This window comes from Cololabis saira, chromosome 20 (assembly GCF_033807715.1).
Source record: "Cololabis saira isolate AMF1-May2022 chromosome 20, fColSai1.1, whole genome shotgun sequence".
Classification (NCBI taxonomy): domain Eukaryota; kingdom Metazoa; phylum Chordata; class Actinopteri; order Beloniformes; family Belonidae; genus Cololabis; species Cololabis saira.
The window spans coordinates 32,194,521-32,216,495 of NC_084606.1; the positions used below are offsets into that span (position 1 = coordinate 32,194,521).

At 42.0% G+C, this 21,975-nt stretch overlaps 1 protein-coding gene across 1 annotated transcript; it reads left to right on the forward strand.

Annotated features, from left to right (window-relative positions):
• The first annotated feature begins 8,616 nt into the window (after positions 1-8,616).
• On the forward strand, positions 8,617-18,954 carry LOC133420501 (putative uncharacterized protein DDB_G0282133). Its single transcript, XM_061710195.1, has 7 exons — positions 8,617-8,630; positions 12,942-13,391; positions 13,870-14,054; positions 14,365-14,585; positions 18,444-18,505; positions 18,590-18,738; positions 18,838-18,954. Exons 1-7 carry the CDS (start codon positions 8,617-8,619, stop codon positions 18,936-18,938), a joined length of 1,182 nt encoding a protein of 393 aa, XP_061566179.1. The 3' UTR covers positions 18,939-18,954.
• The last annotated feature ends 3,021 nt before the right edge of the window (positions 18,955-21,975 follow it).

Genomic DNA, 21,975 nt, shown 5'->3' on the forward strand with positions numbered 1-21,975 from the left:
ACAAAATGCACTTTTACTATGACTTAGAAGGAATTTCTACTAAGCTGAAAGCACAGTATTTTTTTTTTAACATTCTTTTATTTTCCTGATTCATAGTCCTGGAAATTCTGCTTTAAATTATTATTTTATGGCAATGTAATTTATAATTATTTAAGCAAACATGAAGGTACGTTCTGCTGCTTAGTTTATGCCACTGTTCATGTAAATCATGTAATAATTTCATATGGAGCAACTTTAAATGTAAATTAAACCTTAAATAACTAAATAATGTCTGGCACAATTATCTAGGTAGTGTTCATGTTAAATGTATTTATGATAAATAAATATTATTTTATCATAATTGTCCTTTTTGTGTGGAATCTTGTTACAAATATTGAGTCTCAAGAAGAAAATAATTAAAAAAAAAGAAACATTACAAATAAAGAGAACATATACGGAATTTCTTTTTCTGTGCTTTATTTGACGTTGCATAACTTGGACAATATGGTTGATGAGTGTTTCAGATTTACTGGGATGTGTTGCATGATCAGAAATAAACCACTCTGATGTGGTTGTGAAGGAATTTTGCTAAATTTTTCGTATGAAATGTTGCTTCAGTTAATTTAGGTTAGTTGGGCATTCACTAACACCTGTCTTAAGGCAAGGCAAGGCAAGTTCAATTCAATTCAATTCAATTCAATTTATATAGCGTCTAATACAACAAAAGTTGTCTCTAGACGCTTTCCAGAGACCCAGAACATGACCCCCGAACAATTATTACATAAAAATGGCAGGTAAAAACTCCCATAGTGGGAGAAAAGCCTTAAGCCAAACAGCAGCTTGAAAAAACTCCCCTTTAGGAGGGAAGAAACCTTGAGCAGGACCAGGCTCATAAGGGGGGACCCTCCTGCCGAGGGCCAGACCGTTCAAAGCTGCAAGCAGCGATGAACGGGCCCTCGCACCCTTGTGCACGTTCAAGCTGCAGTGGAAGCGCTTGTATGACTTGCATGTAGATTCTTCAGGCCTGGACATTTAGCGGATGACACCAGCCACGACTCTCTATATCAAACCATTCAAAAGTTATAGCACAAAGTAGGAACTATCACATATCAACCAATCAGAAGAAGGAGCGGGGCTAATTCATGCCAATGACTCAGTATTGAGTACTTGACCTTCATTGGCCTGAATTAGCGCCGCCCCTACTTCTGATTGGTCAAAATTTGATAGTTCCTACTTTCTGCCATAACTTTTGAATGGTTTGATATAGAGAGTGGGTGGTTTCATCCGCTAAATGTCCAGGGGCCTCATTTAAAATGGAGTGCGTAGGATTCATACTAAAAGTGCACGTACACCCAAAAGCCGAAAATGGCGGGCGCAAAAAAAAATCTGGATCTATAAAACCATGTGCACGCACACCTGCACACAATGTTCTCTTTATAAATCACAGTCCAGCTGGAAGGTTGCGCAGCTGAATCCGCCTCATATCCCGCCCTCTTCACGCCCACTTTTTACCTTAAAAGGGTAATGCAAAGTAGTATTTCCATATGAATGAGCCTGCTGAACATGCGCAGTGGCTTCCTGCAGCCTGTTTGGCGTCAGGATGAATGAACGTGTCGAGCCACCGTGCCACTGAATTTCACTGAGATCTGAGATCGAAATGTTGAGGATGAGGTGGAGGACAGGAAAACGACATTATTTGGTGGTCACAGTAAAAGTAGAAAAAGTAGCCTATATAAATAGTATAAAATAAAGCGAGTGAGTGGCAGCACGCTGTTGCTGCGCTAAACGCCGTGAATGCCCCGGCGCAACATGGGGGAAATGTGCCCCCGTCTTTTCAAAATCACGTTTTTGTCCCCCCCACTTTTTACAGTTTAAAAACTAACAGTAGGCTCAGCCTGTAATTGCAAATCATCAAGACACCCTGTGCGAAAGTGATGCGAGAATAGCCCGGCAGCCCCGCTCCCCCCCCTCCTCCCCTCAGAGCTGCTCGGGGCTGATTTATGGTTCCGCGTCACACCAACGCAGAGCCTAGGTGCGCGTCACCGCGTACCCTACGCCGTAGACTCTGCATCGTTTTAACGCGGAACCATAATTTAGGCTTACACCCGCACGTAAAGGTTTCACGCGCGCAGCAACTTGTCGGCATTTTTCTTTTTCAACAGTGGTTTGATGCTGTATTCAAGATCTGGGGGGAAAACACCTGACAAGAGGGATGAGTTTACTATTTGAATCAGATCAGATGCTATGACATGTACAACTTTCTTGAAGGAAGCTGTAGGTAAAATATTGAGACAACCGGAGGATACGGTTAACTGATCCATAATATCCGCCAGATATTTGTAGTTGATTTAGTAAAATTGTGTAATTTTGTTCAAACTGGTTTTGATAGTGACTTGATAGTGACCTGGGGCCTCATTTAAAATGGAGTGCGTAGAAAATTCATACTAAAAGTGCACGTACACCCAAAAGCCGAAAATGGCGGTCGCAAAGAAAATTCTGGATTTATAAAACCGCGTGCACGCACACTTGCACGCAATGTTCGCTTTATAAATCACAGTCCAGCTGGAAGGTTGCACAGCTGAATCCGCCTCATATCCCGCCCTCTTCACGCCCACTTTTTACCATAAATGGTATGTCTTTGCATATGAATGAGCCTGCTGAGCATGCACAGTGGCTTCCTGCAGCCTGTTTGGCGTCAGAATGAATGAGATTTATCCAGCCACCGTGCCACTAAATTTCACGGAGACTGCGATCTAGATGTTGTGGCTGAGGTGGAGGACAGGAAAACGACATTATTTGATGGTCACAGTAAAAGTAGAAAAAGTATATAAATAGTAGGCTACAAAATAAAGCGAGTGAGTGGCAGCACGCCGTTGCTGCCCGTTAGTGCCACAACGCAATTTCCACTGGGGACAGGGGGGACATGTCCCCTCCACTTTTCAAAATCATGTATTTGTCCCCCCCGCATTTTACAGTTTATAAAAACTAAAGGTAGGCTCAGCCTGTGATTGCAAATCATCAAGACACCCTGTGCGAAGGCGATGCGAAGATGGGACGGAGCCCCGCTCCCCCTCCTCCCCTCCCGTCTCCCCTCAGAGCTGCTCAAGGCTGATTTATGGTTCCGCGTCACACCAACGCAGAGCCTACGGCGAAGGGTACACGGCGACGTGCACCGTACGCCGTACCCTACGGCGTAGGCTCTGCGTTGGTGTAACGCAGAACCATAATTCAGGCTTAAAAGTAAACACAACATGCGCGCATGAACCCGTGCATTACAGGCAGACACACAAGGGGAGAAGAGACTATTTCTTTCATTTTTATTTTTTTTCAAAACTTTATCCTTATGAACGCAATTGTTATATAGTCCAACTTTCCTTATCTTATTCAGAACACTTTTTTTTTTCCTCTTTTGCGTGGGCCCCCGCGGAGCAGGGGGGAGCATTCTCAGTTGTCCACTTTGATTCAAACAGTGATGGATTATGTGATCTGACAGTGATGTACCTTGGAATCCCCGGAAGTTGTTCTGGGCTATTTGGTTACCATTCGTATTATCTGTCTCTTCAGTCAATCTGACAGGTGAGTCACGCCTCCTTTTAACATCCGCTGATAAATGACGGGTCACTTCTTATTAAGAAGAATTTTCTTAAAGGGGACCTATTATGAAGAACAAGTTTTTTCTTGCTTCAACATATATATAAAGTGGTCTCCCCTCAGCCTGCCAACACAGAGAAGATGGAAAGCCACCAAATTCTGCAGTGTCTGTACACCCCGCCCGGCTGAATCTTCCAGTGTCATGTGACTTCTACGAGCCGTTCAGAATCTGCTCCCGTTACGACGTACAGTAACGACGGGAGCAGATTTCCATAGGTCGGCCTCCGCTGCTGAAACCACGCCCACAACTAACTCCGCCGGCCGGAGCGTCCGCCATTGTTCAGAAGCGGTGTATCTTGTGACTGTTTCCACAGCGAGGGACAGTAAAAATTAGGTTTTGCATCGACACTTACCATCATAAAAGGATCAGTTCCCACAGTACGGACCCGGCAACTGCACACGAGTTAGCGGTAAGTGACTGTTAGGGTTCCTAAATCAACATACATAAATTAATAACTTAGGAAAGACACAGAGACTGTTAGAAATGATTTTTCAGGCCTTCTGCAGAAGTGGAGAGGAGAGCAGAGGAGTGCAGGACCCGCAGGCCCTCACAAAGTACTCCTAAGCTCTTCTCCCAACATGCTGCTTCTGCAAGATGCTTTTTATTGAGAAAACTGGAAACAGGAAATGACCATATACGGACTGTCAGTGTATAGATAATGGACAATGGACGAAAACAGATGGTCACACATGTGACATGTGAAACTTAAGCTTTAAAAACCATGAGTCACTGGGGTCAAACCAGGACCTCTGAACAGATGCGTCCAAAGACACAATGGGTCAGCTTTTCCCAGGACAGCCGACCCCCCCCCCCGAGTATCTCCCAGGAAGTGGCTGCCCTGTCATCTGTTAGAGCATGTGATGGGGGTCTTGAAACATCCATCCATCCATCCATCCATTATCTTACCCGCTTTATCCCTTGCGGGGTCACGGGGGTCTGCTGGAGCCTATCCCAGCTCATTTTAGGTGAGAGGCAGGGGTTACACCCTGGACAGGTCACCAGTCCATCACAGGGCCACATATAGACACACAAACCATGCTCACAACCACACTCACGCTCACACCTATGGGCAATTTTAGAATCATCAATTAACCTTATATGCATGTTTTTGGACTGTGGGAGGAAGAAGTACCCGGAGAAAACCCACACAAGCACGGGGAGAACATGCAAACTCCACACAGAAAGGCCCGGGGTCTTGAAACAGATCCACCAACCAGGAAGTCAGCAGGCCAACCTTCAGTTTTAACCTCCTGATCAAAAGCATGTGACTGTTCATAAGGATAGAAACTAGTTCATAACTTTGATTAATCTGACAGTGACGTTATTTTTTTATGTTATTTATTTTTGTTTACAAGTATGATCTTTGCACGGGCTAAGTATTTAGCTTAGCTCCGGTGTTGCTCCGTTTTACGGAGCTCTATTAGTACTGTAATACATTTTTTTCTGTTTATGGTTTCAGATCTTCCAAGCAATGCACCTGAAGCTGTTTAACGACACCTTCAGAAGAAATGCACAGTCCTTCCTTGAGCCAGCAATCTTGCATAAATGTTATTTATATACAACTTATGTTATTTTTTTTTTAACAATAAAGTTGCCATTTGTGAAAATTCAGTGTTGTGATTTCTTTACAGTTAACATGATTCATTTGTCTTGTAACATAAGAAATGAAATGATGAGGAATCGGAGTAAATAACTGTGGTGTACCTGTTTAGAATTCAATTAAATCTTCCTGTGTGAATTAATGTGAAGACGAGGTGACTAAAGGCTGATTTATGGTTCCGCGTTACACCAATGCAGAGCCTACGGCGTAGGGTACACGACGATTTAACGCAGAACCGTAATTCAGGCTTTAAGATCTGTTTACACCGTGTCATAATTGCATGCGAGCGTCCGACTATCGCGTCGAGCTGCGTGACATCGGACGCTCTCTGTCCACACTGAAACCGTTAAACTCAGGCCAGTTAGGACAGTCCAATAGAAAATAAAGCAATGGAATTGATTTTGTCACTGAAGTTCGATCGCATGGCATGGGAGACGCTTTGTGTACGCAGCTGCTGCTCTTCTGCCCGGAGGCTTCCCCTGCTACACGTCATTCAAGCAGCCAATCAGCGCAGAGCCTCATTATCATAGCCTCCACTCCCCTCAGAATCCCTCATAGAGAAGGAGGTTAGAAGCGGTAAAACTAGAGACATGACCCACAGGCTGAATTTCTGTTTTATGTAGAAAAAACAAGCTTTTGATTGTTTATAAGACATTCAAGGCCTGTTTAAAATATACATTAAATGCCATAATAGGTCTCCTTTAAGTCTTGATTGACAGTTGATATTTTTAATATAACATTATTATTACAATATCAACAAAATAAAATTGCTTAAAGATCTATCTCTTTTATTTTCTCAGACTGTCACGTAGCCGCCACCATCATCTGAGAGCATTTGACGTATGATCACCTCCGTCTTCTGCGGTGAGTTTCTTAATGTACACACCCTAATGGATGGTGAAGGGTAAAAATGCAATGCTTTTCTCTTTGCCTACGAAAAGAAGATACATGCTCCACCCTTTATTGTTTTGCAAACTGAAAGGAGACAATTTATTACGTTACTCATAGATTTGCGGTGTGTCACAACAGATGTTTATCAAGTGTTATGAGAAGATGATACAGCATGTTCTTGCATATTTCTGGTTACTGTTACTTTTGTTTTTACATGTATTTATTGATACAACCACATTGGATTGTTCAAGGATAATTGTCTAAAGGATGTTTAAAATAGAAAAAGAAAAAAAAAACTTTTACTGAATATTTTGTTTATGTCTTTTATTATTTCATATTATTTTGTCTAAATTTTGTCACAGTTGGAATAATTTAATTTATGTTTTTTTTAAATAAACTATTTAAAGATGTTTTCCCATCAAAAAAGTTCTTCAGGCTCCTTAATAACATTGTGTATGATATGATGTTTGTGAAGTTTGTTTTAATCACTTTGTGTGTTTGATGTATTGATATTGTTCTATTTCAACAAAATGTTCTTTTCTTTTTCTAATCATTCTTTGTAACTTTATAATATTTTGAATATAATGTGATGTCGCATCTTATACATGTAATGTAATATAATAAATTGTCATGTTTATTCTCGTCCATGTCTGCAACACACAGCAGGTGTCAAACACTGAGGCCGTTCAATTGAACGCAAGGTTCTAACCTACAGGACATTTTTGGAAAATGTATTAATGAAAGATCTCACAGTTTAGAAACTCAAACATGGTGAAATATATTGGGCAAAAAAAAATCTAGTTTGTTCATCTAAGAGGAATAAACAAACAATAGCACTCAGGATGGAAACATTCATTGACAGGTGAAAAAACTGGCTGAGTCGCTCCTTGGGCAGATTCTTTTGTCTTGCTCTATTTCAACTTCGTAGACAGACGCCTCCACCTACTTCCAAAAAATTCTTGAATCTCGTCACACCCTTCTATCATGAAGCAAATATATAACATCCACCAATGAGATGCCCGAGCAAAAGTTAAGGAAACAGCGGGACAGTGTTTAAGGAACTTCTGAACTTTACATAGCTTTGGGTGAGTAAATATCTGAGTCCATGTTTTATAACTATAGGCAATGAATATTGTTATTGTTATTAATACTATGCATATTTCATTGTCAGATTGTATTACTATATTTTTTGGTTTACAATTTCAACAATCCTGGTTCCCTAAAGCGAGGGAAATGTACAACATGAATGTGTTTTGCTGGCATTAAACTTAAAATGAGCATATAATAGAAGAACATTTAATTAAATTAAAATTCTCTGATCACATTTTCAATAGTTGTTACTGTTAGGTACAGATTATTTGCATGCTTATTGAAAGTTTAATTTAAAGAAAAGAGAGGTACATGTAGTACATGATGAGCATCTGTCATATTATATGTATGTATATGTAAATATATATATACTGTATTTAAATAAATACATACATATACACTCACTGGCACTTTATTAGGTAAACATGTCCAAAATTTTAATTAGCCAATCACATGGCAGCAACTCAATGCGTTTAGGCATGTAGACATTGTTCAATGATCTGCTGCAGTTCAAACCAGCATCAGAATGCGGGAGAAAGGTGATTTAAGTGACTTTGAACGTGGCATAGTTGTTGGTGCCAGACCGGCTGGTCTGAGTATTTCAGAAACTGCTGATCTGCTGGGATTTTCATGCACAACCATCTCTAAGGTTTACAGAGAACGGTCCGAAAAGAGAAAATATCCAGTGAGCGGCAGTTCTGTGGGCGCAAATGCCTTGTTGATGCCAGACGTTAGGGGAGAACGGCCAGATTGGTTCAAGCTGATAGAAAAGCAACAGTAACTCAAATAACAACCGAGGTATGCAGAAGAGCATCTCTGAACGCACAACACGTTGACGTGGGCTACAGCAGCAGAAGACCACACCGTGCCACTCCTGTCAGCTGAAAACAGGAAACTCAGACTACAATTCGCACAGAATCACAAAAATTGGACAACAGAAGATTAGAAAAACATTGCCTGGTCTGATGAGTCTCAATTTCTGCTGCGACATTCGGATGGTGGGGTCAGAATTTGGAGTCAACAACATGAAGGCATGGATCCATCCTGCCTTGTATCACAATCAGGCTGCTGCTGGTGGTGGTGTAATGGTGTGGGGGATATTTTCCTGTACAGAGGCAGAGCGCAGTATCTACCAAAACAGTGAAACTGAGAAGTGACACCAGCAATTCAACTGGCAATGTTAATCAGTTCAACTTGAGTTTCAAAGTTAACTGAGTCATACCACTTTAGATAACTTTAAATTGTTCCTACAGGGTTGCTTAGTCTCACGGGGATAGTGAAATATATGGGCAGAAGAATATCAGAGATGGTGCCGCCAGGCAGAGAAAAGAGAGGAACCCCAATAAACAAATTTCTGGATGTTTTAAAAAAAACAACATGCATTTGGGTTGTGTAACAGGGGACGATGTTAAATACAGGGTAAGGTGGAAATAAATTATCTGCTGTGGGAACTTATGAAGGGAAAAGCCTAAATTATAAGTTTTTCATATTACACACAGGCCATTTAGACGATGTTTTTGTTGTTCAAATTATTTTCTAGCTCTTTAGAAAGAAAGGGGGAAAACAATTACTTTTCATTGTATCTTGAACTGTTCCTTGAAAAACGTGTGAGTACCCTGTTACTTACCTTGTTTGTGCTGGAGTGTTGCTCATGTTGAGTTTGTGGCATTTTTCACTTGAATTGTGGTCCGGTACGAAGCTGGGTAGTCAAAGTCAATGCGCCCCACAACAGCAATCTTTGGGTGTGCCTAGTAAAGTGGCCGTTGAGTGTATATGTATGCGTGTGTATATATGTACACAATATAATTAATTATAATAATTATAATATTTTTCCTTTAGTTAATAAATGTTTAAATAAACAAAGATGCGATTCATTTCCTGTCCATCGATGAATGAAGAAAAACATTAACAATTAAGGTACAAATAATGATTTTCCTTTTTTAAAATTATGATCATAAGGTTGAAATTGCAGTGAAACTGTTCTGTTTATAGCACAGTACAGTACGTGTCAAGTTTGGACACACCTGCAGCTTTCAAAAGACTGAGCGTAGCCAAAAGTTTGTGAGGTATGCTTGTAAACTATACATAACATAGTTTTATTGTTTAGAGATTATAACACAGTAAGTAGCTCCTGTTATAACAGAAAACATAATTACACTTACATATAAAAATATTTAAATCTTGTTAGTATCACTTTATAAGATGGAAATGTTGACGAAAAAAATAGCTGAAATACCTCTGTGTAAATATATTTTTAACAAGTAGGTGTCTAAAATATTGGAGTGACACTGAAATGAAAACACTCAAGAAATAAAGACTTGGGAGTGGCTAGACTAGATTGAAATGTACAGTAATTACCATTGCAGGCAAAAGGGCCAAACCTACTTCTCAGAAGAATGACAAAGCCGTGTTGCTGAGAATCAATAGTACAATAGTTGTTACAGAGCAGAAATGCTTTATACAAAATTCTAAATGAGAACCACACAAAATAATGAGAGCTTGAGTCCACAACTTCACAAATACTGTTTCAGTAAAACAGGATTCCAGGGGCCTGAGTCATTGATTCTTTTAAAACCAGAATATTGGCAATAACCCGAATTTGCACGGCCATGTAAACACCAATAACCCCTTTGAATAACCCGAATTTGCTCATATTCGCGTTTTTAAAAACCCGAATATTCAGGTTTTTGAAAACCGGAATATGACCCCTGGGTTACTCATTTAAAACCCGAATATTCGGTCATGTAAACGCCAAACGGAATATCCCCATCAAACGGAACATGAATTTGTTTTCTGCGCATGCTCTGTTCGCAAGGAATCCCGGTCTTTTGAGTGCAGGAAGTTCTTATAAACACGGCGAAACGCAAGACCACGCCACACTTTTGGAGTGAGGAGGAGACTAATCACTTCATAAATGTAATGAAGGATATGAACGTTTTGGCATTTGTAGACAGTAGAAAGTACGGGGATAGCGAGATTTACAAGAAGGTGAGCAAAAAGTTGCGCAAAGCAGCATTTGTTTTGAATTTGGATACAGGAAGAAGAAGCGGAAATGACGGGAATTGCGTCATCACGTTCTCCGCGCGTCGCTGGTTTGATCGAGATATCCCGAATGATTAATTACCATGTATACAGGGATAACCCTGTTTGCTCATGCATGTAAATTGAATATTCCGAATGTTTCAGTAACCGGAATATTAGCAATAACCCGAATTTTGACTGCATGTAAACGTAGTCACTGACTGTAAACGTAGTCAATGACTGTAAACGTAGTCAATGACTGTAAACGTAGTCAATGACTGTAAACGTAGTCAATGACTACGTTTACATGCAGTCAAAATTGTAAACGCAGTCAAAATTCGCTGGCAGTGGGTTGCCTCCCGCCCTCTTCTCCCCTCTATGGGGTTGCTGGTGGCCTGGGTTCCGGGTTCTTTCTTGTCGGCCTCTGGTCTCGCGGGTGGCGGGGTTGCTCCCCCTCCCTGCCCCCCTCCCCCACTATAGACACACTTCAGGTGGAGCTTTGATAGGATTATCACACACACACACACACACACACACACACACACACACACACACACACACACACACACACACACACACACACACACACACACACACACACACACACACACACACACACACACACACAAATGCTTTAATACTTTAAAAAAGTGTATTATGTGTTGTTTCTGATTGGGATGTTCTGCCTTTTTGCAGGAAAAGAGGAAAAAGACAATGGGACATGAAAAGATTTTCTTCACAGTGCTGATACTTACAGGTAAGAAGAGAGACACTGGAATTAGATTTTAAAAACTGAAAGGAAAGTGACAAAGTTGAATTTGTAAAAAAAAAAAAAAAGAAAAAAGAATGTATTGCATGAAAATACTTAAAAATGAAAACTACTGAAACAAATGTCACTTATCAACACAGCTATTGGAATGACAAACACAAGCACAACTGCTTCAACAACTCAAGCTGCAACAACAATTACCATTAGTGAAACGACAACCACAAAGGCTGCAACGACACCCACAGTCGCTCCAACAACTACCACAGCCGCTCCGACAACAACAGTTGCTCCAACTACAACCACAGTTGCTCCGACAACTACAACAGTTAGTCCGACTACAACTACTGTTGCACCAACTACAACAACCACAGTTGCTCCAACCACAACCACAGCTGCTCCAACAACTACCACAGCCGCTCCGACAACAACAGTTGCTCCAACAATGACCACAGTTGCTCCAACAACAACCACAGTCGCTCCAACAACTACCACAGCCGCTCCGACAACAACAGTTGCTCCAACTACAACCACAGTTGCTCCGACAACTACAACAGTTAGTCCGACTACAATTACTGTTGCACCAACTACAACAACCACAGTTGCTCCAACCACAACCACAGCTGCTCCAACAACTACCACAGCCGCTCCGACAACAACAGTTGCTCCAACTACAACCACAGTTGCTCCAACAACTACAACAGTTAGTCCGACTACAACTACTGTTGCACCAACTACAACAACCACAGTTGCTCCAACCACAACCACAGCTGCTCCAACAACTACCACAGTGGCTCCAACTACAACTACAGCTGCTCCAACTACAACTACAGCTACTCCGACAACTACAACAGCCGCTCCAACAACAACCACAGTTGCTCCAACAACTACCACAGCTGTCCCAACAACAACCACAGCTGCTCCAACAACTACCACAGCTGCTCCAACAACTACAACAGTTGGTCCAACTACAACGACAGCTGTTCCAACCACAACCACAGCTGCTCCAACCACAATCACAGCTGCACTAACAACTACAGTTGCACCAACTACAACCACGGTTGCATCAACAACAGCTGCTCCAACAACAACCACAGTTGCTCCAACAACAACCACAGCTGGTCCAACAACTACAACAGTTGGTCCCACTACAACAACAGCTGCTCAAACAACAACTACAGTGGCTCCAACTACAACCACGGTTGCATCAACAGCCACTCCAACTACAACCACAGCCACTCCAACAACTACAACAGCAGCTCCAACAACAACCACAGCTGCTCCAACTACAACCACAGTTGCTCCAACAACTACCACAGCCGCTCCAACAACAACTACAGCTGCTCCAACTACAACCACGGTTGCCTCAACAGCCGCTCCAACTACAACATCAGCCACTCCAACAACTACAACAGTTGCTCCAACAACTACCACAGTCGCTCCAACTGCAACTACATTTGCACCAACGACAACCACAGCAGCTCCAACTACAACCACAGCAGCTCCAACAACTACCACAGCTGCTCCAACAACTACCACAGCTGCTCCAACAACTACCACAGTTGGTCCAACTACAACGACAGCTGTTCCAACAACAACCACAGCTGCTCCAACCACAATCACAGCTGCACTAACAACTACAGTTGCACCAACTACAACCACGGTTGCATCAACAACAGCTGCTCCAACAACAACCACAGCTGCTCCAACTACAACCACAGCTGTTCCAACAACTACCACAGTCGCTCCAACTGCCACTACATTTGCACCAACGTCAACCACAGCAGCTCCAACAACTACAACAGTTGCTCTAACAACAACAACAGCTGCTCAAACAACAACTACAGTGGCTCCAACTACAACCACGGTTGCATCAACAGCCACTCCAACTACAACCACAGCCACTCCAACAACTACAAAAGTTGCTCCAACAACTACCACAGTCGCTCCAACTGCAACTACATTTGCACCAACGACAACCACAGCAGCTCCAACTACAACCACAGCTGCTCCAATAATTACCACAGTTGTACCAAGAACAATCACAGCTACAACTGTTCAAACAACAACCAGAGGTTCTCCAGCAATTACCGGAGATCCTCCAAAATCTGCCACAACCCCTACAACACCTACCACAGCTGCTCAAACACCAGCCATATCTGCCTCCTCAACAGCTATAATTGCTTCAAAAACAACAACCACTGTTCCAATAGCAACAACAATTGCTCCAACAACTGCAAGAGTTGCTCCAACTACAGAAAGAATCATTCTAAGTTCTACAGTCTCTTCAGCAACCAATATAGTTGTTCCACCAGGAACCACAGAAGTTCCAACAACAGCTACAGTCAATGCAACGACAACAACTCCAACAACTTCCTTAACAACTTTGACCAGTATTACATCCACAATCGAAGCTGTTGTTCCCACGTATGTTGTGTCAGTAGTTTTGGAAGAACCCTTTAATGTCGAACTTGAAGATAAAAACAGCAACAGATTTAAGAATCTTCAAAAAAAAGTCATATCATTCGTGAGTATGATTTTTAAAAAGCTTTCTTTCAATTTTATTAAATATACACTTTTGAGAAATTATATCAAATCGAAATCGAAACTGAATTTTTTCCCCGTTTGAACTTTTATTACAGTACGACTTCATCTACAGAGCTAAATTTGGCTCTCTCTTCATCCGCAGTTTTGTAATTGCATTTAGGTAAGGTTTTACATTTACAGTAATCGTCACTCTATGTCTTTCTTTTTTTTTGCTCTGTTTCTAATATGACCATACAAACTTTTTTGGACATTACATAACACATGTTTAGAATTTTACTTTGGAATATATGATTTCTAATGTGAATTATTTATTCCTTTTTTCAGATCAGCTGTAAGCAGTACACGATTGGAGAATACTGAAGCTGAGGTCGGAGTTGAGTTCGATAAAACCACACCAGTTAAGGAACTCCCAGAGAACAGTGTTGTTGCAGAAACTGTAAAAGAGGGTGCAGTTAATTCCACTGTGAACTTCAACGTCACGATCGTGTCAGACTCCATTGCAATAATAAGTAAGAAAACAGTGCTCAAACATGTCACAACATACAATCATGAAGAGTGTGTCTCTCATTCAATTAATAATGCCAGTTAGCTAATACATTATTTATATATATATATATATATATATATATATATATATATATATATATATATATATATATATATATATATATATATATATATATATATATATATATATATATATATATATATATATATATATATATATATGGCCAGACATCAAATATCTCGAGTTGAGTATTAATATATTCATATTTTTCAAACTTTTTAAACTTGTTTTTGTGTGTTTTTTTGTGTCAGAAACACCCAAGACAAATTCGACAACTGCATCTCCAGAAGTTCCAACCAATGCTACAACCACAACGCCTTCTACTGCAGCAACAACAACGACCACTACAACTGCAGAGTCAACAGTCGTGAGGCGGGTGACTTTTAGATCTTTGGGAGAGACATTCACAACTGATCTGCTGGATGCCTCATCCACGGCTTTCAAAAACCGAGCTGCATTAATAGAGTCAACAGTAAGTCTTTTTTTAAGTTCCATCTATCCATCCATCCATCCATCCATCCATTTTCCGCCGCTTATCTGGAACCGGCTCGCAGAGGCAGCAGTCTCAACAGGGATGCCCAGACTTCCTTCACCCCAGACACTTCCTCCAGCTCTTCCGAGGGGAGTCCGAGGTGTTCCCAGGCCAGCCAAGTGTCCCGGGGTCTCCTCCCGGAGGGACATGCCTGGAACACCTCCCTAGACAGGCGTCCAGGAGGCATCCGATACAGATGCCCAAGCCACCTCAGCTGACTCCTCTCGGCCGCTTGTATCCGCGATCTTGTCCTTTCGGTCACTACCCAAAGTTCATGACCATAGGTGAGGGTAGGTGTGTAGATTGACCGGTAAATCGACAGCTTCGCCTTTCGGCTCAGCTCCTTCTTCACCACGACGGTCCGGTACACCGAGCTGCGGACGCTGCACCGATCCGTCTGTCAATCTCCCACTCTATCGTTCCCTCACTCGTGAACAAGATCCCGAGATACTTGAACTCCTCCACCTGAGGCAGGACTTCTACACCCACCCGGAGAAGGCATGCCACCCTTTCCCGATGGAGAACCATGGCCTCGGTCTTGGAGGTGCTGATTCTCATCCCTGCCGCGTCGCACTCGGCCGCAAACCGCCCTAGCACATGCTGGAGGTCCCGGTCTGATGAAGCCAACAGGACAACATCATCTGCAAAAAGCAGAGATGAAATCCTGAGGTTCCCAAACCGGATCCCCTCCGGCCCCTGGCTGCGCCTAGAAATCCTGTCCATAAAAATTATGAACAGGACCGGTGACAAAGGGCAGCCCTGCCGGAGTCCAACATGCACTGGGAACAAGTCTGACTTACTGCCGGCAATGCAAACCAAACTCCTGCTTCGATCATACAGAGACTGGACAGCCCTTAGTAGAGGGCCCCGGACTCCATACTCACTCAGCACCCCCCACAAAACGGCACGAGGGACACGGTCAAATGCCTTCTCCAGATCCACAAAACACATGTAGACTGGTTGGGCAAATTCCCATGAACCCTCGAGCACCCTGCGGAGGGTGTAGAGCTGGTCCAGTGTTCCACGGCCGGGACAAAAACCGCATTGTTCTTCCTGAATCCGAGGTTCAACTATCGGCCGTATTCTCCTCTCCAGTACCCTGGCGTAGACTTTCCCGGGGAGGCTGAGAAGTGTGATCACCCTATAGTTGGAACACACTCTCCGGTCCCCCTTTTTAAAAAGAGGGACCACCACCCCGGTTTGCCACTCCAGCGGCATTGTCCCCTTCCTCCATGCAATGTTGCAGAGGCGTGTCAACCAAGACAGCCCTATGACATCCAGAGACTTGAGGTACTCGAATCTCATCCACCCCCGGTGCCACTGAGGAGCTTACAAACCAGTGAGATCGGCTTGGGTGATGGATGAGCACATCCCCGAGTTCACACTCTCTGCTTCCTCAATTGAAAGCATGTTAGTTGGATTGAGGAGATCCTCGAAGTATTCCTTCCACCGTCCGACGATGTTCCCAGTCGAGGTCAACAGCTCCCCACCCTCCCCACCGTAAATGGTGCCGGCAGAGTACTGCTTCCCCCTTCTGAGGCGTTGAACGGTCCGCCAGAATTTCCTCAAGGCCGACCGAAAGTCTTCCTCCATGGCCTCAACGAACTCCTCCCAGACCCGGGTTTTTGCCTCAAGGACTGCCCGAGCTGCGGCTTGCTTGGCCTGCCGGTACCCATCTACTGCGTCAGGAGTCCCACAGGCCAACATAGCCCGGTAGGACTCCTTCTTCAGTCTGACGGCATCCTTTACTTCCGGTGTCCACCACCGGGTTCTAGGATTGCCGCCACGACAGGCACCGGAGACCATGCGTCCACAAATTCGAGCCGTCGCGTCGACAATGGAGGCAGAGAACATGGTCCTCTCTGACTCAATGTCCCTCGTCTCCCCCGGGATCCAAGAGAAGTTCTCTCTGAGGTGAGAGTTGAAGACGTCCCTGACAGAGGGCTCAGCCAGAGGTTCCTCACAGACCCTCACAATCCGTTTGGGTCTGCCCGGTCTGTCCAACTTCCTCCTCCGCCAGTGCATCCAACTCACCACCAGGTGGTGATCAGTTGACAGCTCAGCCCTCTCTTCACCCGAATGTCCAAGACATGTGGCCGAAGGTCAGATGAAATGACAAAGTCGATCATTGACCTCCGGCCTAGGGTGTCCCGGTGCCACGTGCACTGATGGACACCCTTATGCTTGAACATGGTGTTCATTATGGACAAACCGTGGCTAGCACAGAAGTCCAACAACAAAGCACCGCTCGGGTTGAGATCGGGGAGGCCATTCCTCCCAATCACGCCTCTCCAGGTATCACTGTCATTGCCCACGTAAGCGTTGAAGTCCCCCAGTAGAACAGTGGAGTCCCCGGTTGGAGCACTATCCAGTACCCCTCCCAGGGACCCCAAGAAGGCCGGGTACTCCGCACTGCTGTTCGGCCCGTAGGCACAAACAACAGTGAGAGACCCTTTCCCGACCCGAAGGTACAGGGAAGCGACCCTCTCGTTCACCGGGGTGAACTCCAACACATGGCGACTGAGCTGGGGGGCTATAAACAAGCCCACATCAGCTCGCCGCCTCTCACCCTGGGCAACTCCAGAGTAGTGGAGGGTCCCGCCCCTTTCAAAGAGCAGGAGCTTTTTTTAAGTTGAATTATAAAAAAAATGTATGATTTATTAAGTTATTCATTAATTATATAATATCATACAAATGTAATTGTATTATGGTATTCCTATATATTTCACACCACCACCTAACTTCCAAATTGAGACTTGTTTTGCAGTCATTTAAGATCCATGGTCATGCAACATAAGAACAAAGTGCTACATTGGGCTGGCTTGTCCATGTGATCTTTTATACGGAAAAAAAAAAAGCAGGTCCTTTGCTGATCAGTATAGGGCTTGATCCTAAAGCAAGTTTATTTTAATTAACCCTCACATTGAAATGTCCATCTTTATAGCAAAAATTTACATATTCAAAAAGTATTTCTAAAATCCATTTATCGACACATCCATCCATTCATCCTTTAAATTTAACTCATCTGAGATTGGGTTGGGGATGGCTGCCTAAGCAGGACCAGACTGGCCTCTCTATGGACCCCTCCTCTAGATCTTCATGAAGAAGGCATTCCCACCTATCTACCGAGCTATGCTAACCAGATGCTCAAAGCATGATGTGGAGGATCAGTAACTCTACTCTGCATCTCTTCCTTATGGTTTAACTTCTCATCTTGTATCTAGGAGACCTCAGCCATGCTACAGAGGAATCTCATTTCAGATGCCTCTATATCTTGTATATTTGTAGTCTATGGTGTTTATGATGTTCGTTACTTTAGCTACTTATTGCTTCGCATTTCTTGTAAATTTGACATTTGAGCTGTGAATTAACAGCTAAAAGAGCAATATTACTCCTCTCTGTGCTGAGTATCAATACACTGCTGGGAATGGTTCTTAGGGTGATTAGAATCAGCTCCTGTTAATAGAGCATCGTACAGACCCTTGTAATTTAGACTTTTAAGTCAACTCTTCAAAATACATATGGTGGCATCTCAGAGCACTTGTCTGGCTCTGTTTCAGAAAGTTTATGTATAAGTTACAACTGCTGACAAAGGATTTGCTGATAAACATTGAGCTTCCACAGATCTGTGGTTTCTTGCAGTGTAAAATGGTGGTGTGACAAATATAGATATTATACGTGCTTCGGTTCTAGAAACTCCTGACTGGGTTTTACAAATGATCTCAAAAACGACATTCAAGAACTGAAACCTTTGAAATGAAACATACACTTATAGATATTTTACTTGTGTTTCTGCAGCTGAAACCATACTTTGAAAGAGATTCTTCTTCATTCCGCTCTTTGACCATTATTTCATTCAGGTAACTTATTTACAGTTTGTTCATAAGATTTAAATAATGCTGAAAATAAATTTGTACTAATAAAGATGTTCATCACTTTTGCAGCAATGGATCAATCATCAACAACATGGACCTTCGTTTTGCATCAGCATCTGTTCCTAGTAACGTTCAAATTGGAAATGTTTTGATCAGAGCAGCTCCAATCGTCACAGACTTCAACATTGAAACCAGTTCTGTAACTGTGGAAGGTTCAGGTAAGTACATTTTACTGTAATATTAGAATATAAAAATCTACAATATCCTGATAAAGTTTACTGAAGCTATTCCTTGTTTCCTTTTCTCCACATTTACAGAGACGTCAAGTGGAGTAAGCCACAACATCAGTCTCATCACTGCAGTCTCCATGGTGCTGTTGTCATGGCTACTATCAAGTCAGCAGTTGGTTCCCTGCTGATGTTCCTGGGACATCTTAACACAAAATATGAACTAACAAAGACTTATTTTATTTTCCTGTTTTATAGACCCGGAATTCCTGCTTCAAATCACGTATATATACAAGTGATACAAGTATAATGTCACGGTAATGTAATTTATAATTATTTAAGTAAACATGAAGGTGAGATCATAAAAGCTACTTAGTTGGTGAAACTATTTTCACATTGAATTCATGAATGATATACAAATATTTTATTATTATACTTTTCTTTCTTTTTTTACTATTTATTTATTAAAATGTACAAAGCAAATGAGGTCTTCATGGGTGATACAGATTCAATCAAAATATTATTTTACACATACATCATAGCCGAATGTCACAATATTCAAGGTGCATGCATGATCCATTTTCCCCAGCATTCCACGCATTCTTCCAACTAAAGTCTTTAAACAAAAGTTTCTTCATGCAGTAAAATATTTGAATATGAAATGTATTTATGATATACAAATATTGTATTCTCATACTTTCTATCCTTCCATCCTTTTTATGTGGAACCTTAACCAAATATTCAGTCTCAACAAGGAACGTTTAAAAAAGAAACATTACAAATAAAGAGAACATACTATGGAATTTTTTGTCCGTGCTAGAGACTATACATTTGGAGGTCTAAAATCAGCAGTCGCTCTAAGATTTAGACAATCTCTGTCTCTTTGCTGCATAACTGACAATATGCTGATTGATGAGTGATTCGGATTTACAGGGATGTGTTGCATGATCAGAAATTATCCAATTTCACATGGTGGTCAAGGAATTTTGCTCCATTTTCGTATAAAACGTTGCTTCAATTCATTGAGGTTTTTTGGACAGTCACTGAAACACCTGAGTCCCAGACAGAGAAGTGTCCTAATTCTTAACTAATTTAATAGATAGATATAAAGATTTCCAAATCAGGTGTCATCAGTGTAACAATGGGGTCAGAGCTTTTTCTTGATATGTGGACTATATAAATGCATCCCTCAAACCACTAGAGGCCCTCAAAGCTGCATGCTCAGCTTCAACTGCAGAGAATTAAAATAACCTGTCTGCAGGAATGTTGTTAGGTCCAGCCCTCTTCAATTATTTAAAGGTGCTTATTAATAGTTAACCTGTTTCAAATGGCTTCAGGGTCAATTCTGTGTGACAGAGGAGCACCACTCCATTTCAGTTTTTTTTATATCTTAATGAAATTCCAGTCCATGTTTTCATTCTACCAGTGACACTAACTGCTCCACGTCCTTGTGAATGCCATTCCATATTTTTCTTGGAGAAAGTCCATCTTAATTTTTCATAGTTCTTTCTTTTTAACTCAATTGTTTCCTCAGTGGGAGTCCTCTGCACTGAAGGGGCTGTTGACTACAGTTGTTGTAGTGATGGCCCAAGGTTGGCTCTTCCCTGGGTTGTGGCCATGGATGTATTATATAACTGGATAAAGTGCCAAAAATGGCCGCCCATTCATTTCAATGCATTCTGCTCAGCCAGCGCATGTGCCGAAAAAATTTCTGACTTCCTGGTTTACTTCCTGGTACACGGGCCCATAGAGCATGCGCAGTTGAGTCACCTCCCATGATGCTCTGGGGCACATCAATGGCACCGACACGGCCGTGACGTCACGCCCAGAAAGATACTATTCTTTGACTTTTCTGGCCGTTATAAAACATTTTTGACGGATATAAAGTCCATGACTTAAAAATATAGAATACAAAGATTAGTAATTGACGGTGATTACAGCTGGAGGTGTCCTGTGAACAGTTTTAGAGGCTTCTCTTTTACTATTGCGGTCTATGGGAAAAATGCTTTCTGGGCCCCATGGGATTTTTTGTTGCAGTACCGCGGCTGGACACTGGGAAAAAATCGGCACACCTTCTGAGCGCGAGACTGGGGGGCTGGTTGTGGCTCCCTGCCAACCAGCCTGGCCCCTGGATGCAGCAGCTGCCTTCCAATGCAGATGGCTTTTTGTGATAGTGTTCCCTCACCGGTTTTTCTGTGCTCAACAATGTTTTTCATGTTATTATTTATTTTAATCTTTGATTATGTGTTATCATTGATTGAGATTAGGGTGGGTGGATGGGTGTGATCGACTTTGGTTTTTCTGTTCATCACTATGTGTTGCATTGTATTGCATGAAAAGTGCTGTGTAAATAAAGTTTGATTGATTAATGAAAATCCAGTTAAAGTTTTCCCAGCTAATGTACTTTTCATTCAGCTGCACCGATACTTAAACCAACGTAGTCCACGGAGACCTCTTGGATAAATCCATTTTCAGAAGTAAAGAAAGCATAGTCGCTGTTGCCGATTCCAGGATTAGGGGTTTAGGGGAGCTGAATATTAAGAGTGCTGGCCAGTGAGGCGAAATAAATATCCCTGTTTTGTACATTTTAATGCAATTTTGAACCCCACATTTGTGAAAGAAAAGGATAACACATTTTGGAAACACTGTGAGTAAAACAATAAATATAAGAAACGTTTTTGTAATGCTGAGCCACAGCAAAAGAGGAATGGATTGTAATCATAAAAGAAATATATATCGTATATCACCAATTAATAGCCCGGGCATTCAATTACTAAATCAATTTGGACCTCATACATTTAAAAGAACCAGGCAGTTATTCACTGTTTTTACACAGATCTGCACCAGGACATTATTGTGATGACAGTTACTGTCCAACATATTTTCTTTGTACAAAAGTACTAAAGTATGTTTACTTTATACCTTTAAGGTAAATATATCTGTACATACAAATATTGCAAACCGTATGTACCGGTACTTAAACAATCGGTAGCCGAGGCATTTATATATTTTACAACTCCAAGCTTTAATGTAGCGCCATACTTTTTATTTTTCTTCTCTCCTACGTTAACGTTTATGTCCATGATGTATATGTAAAATTAAATTGTGAATGGATTGTTTTTCTGTCTGTTTGTTTTCTTACCTGGTTCCTCCTGAGCCTGCACTGTCTCCCCTCCTTCCACTCTTTCATCTCTCCCTCTTTGCACTGACAATCATACAGTGTCGGAC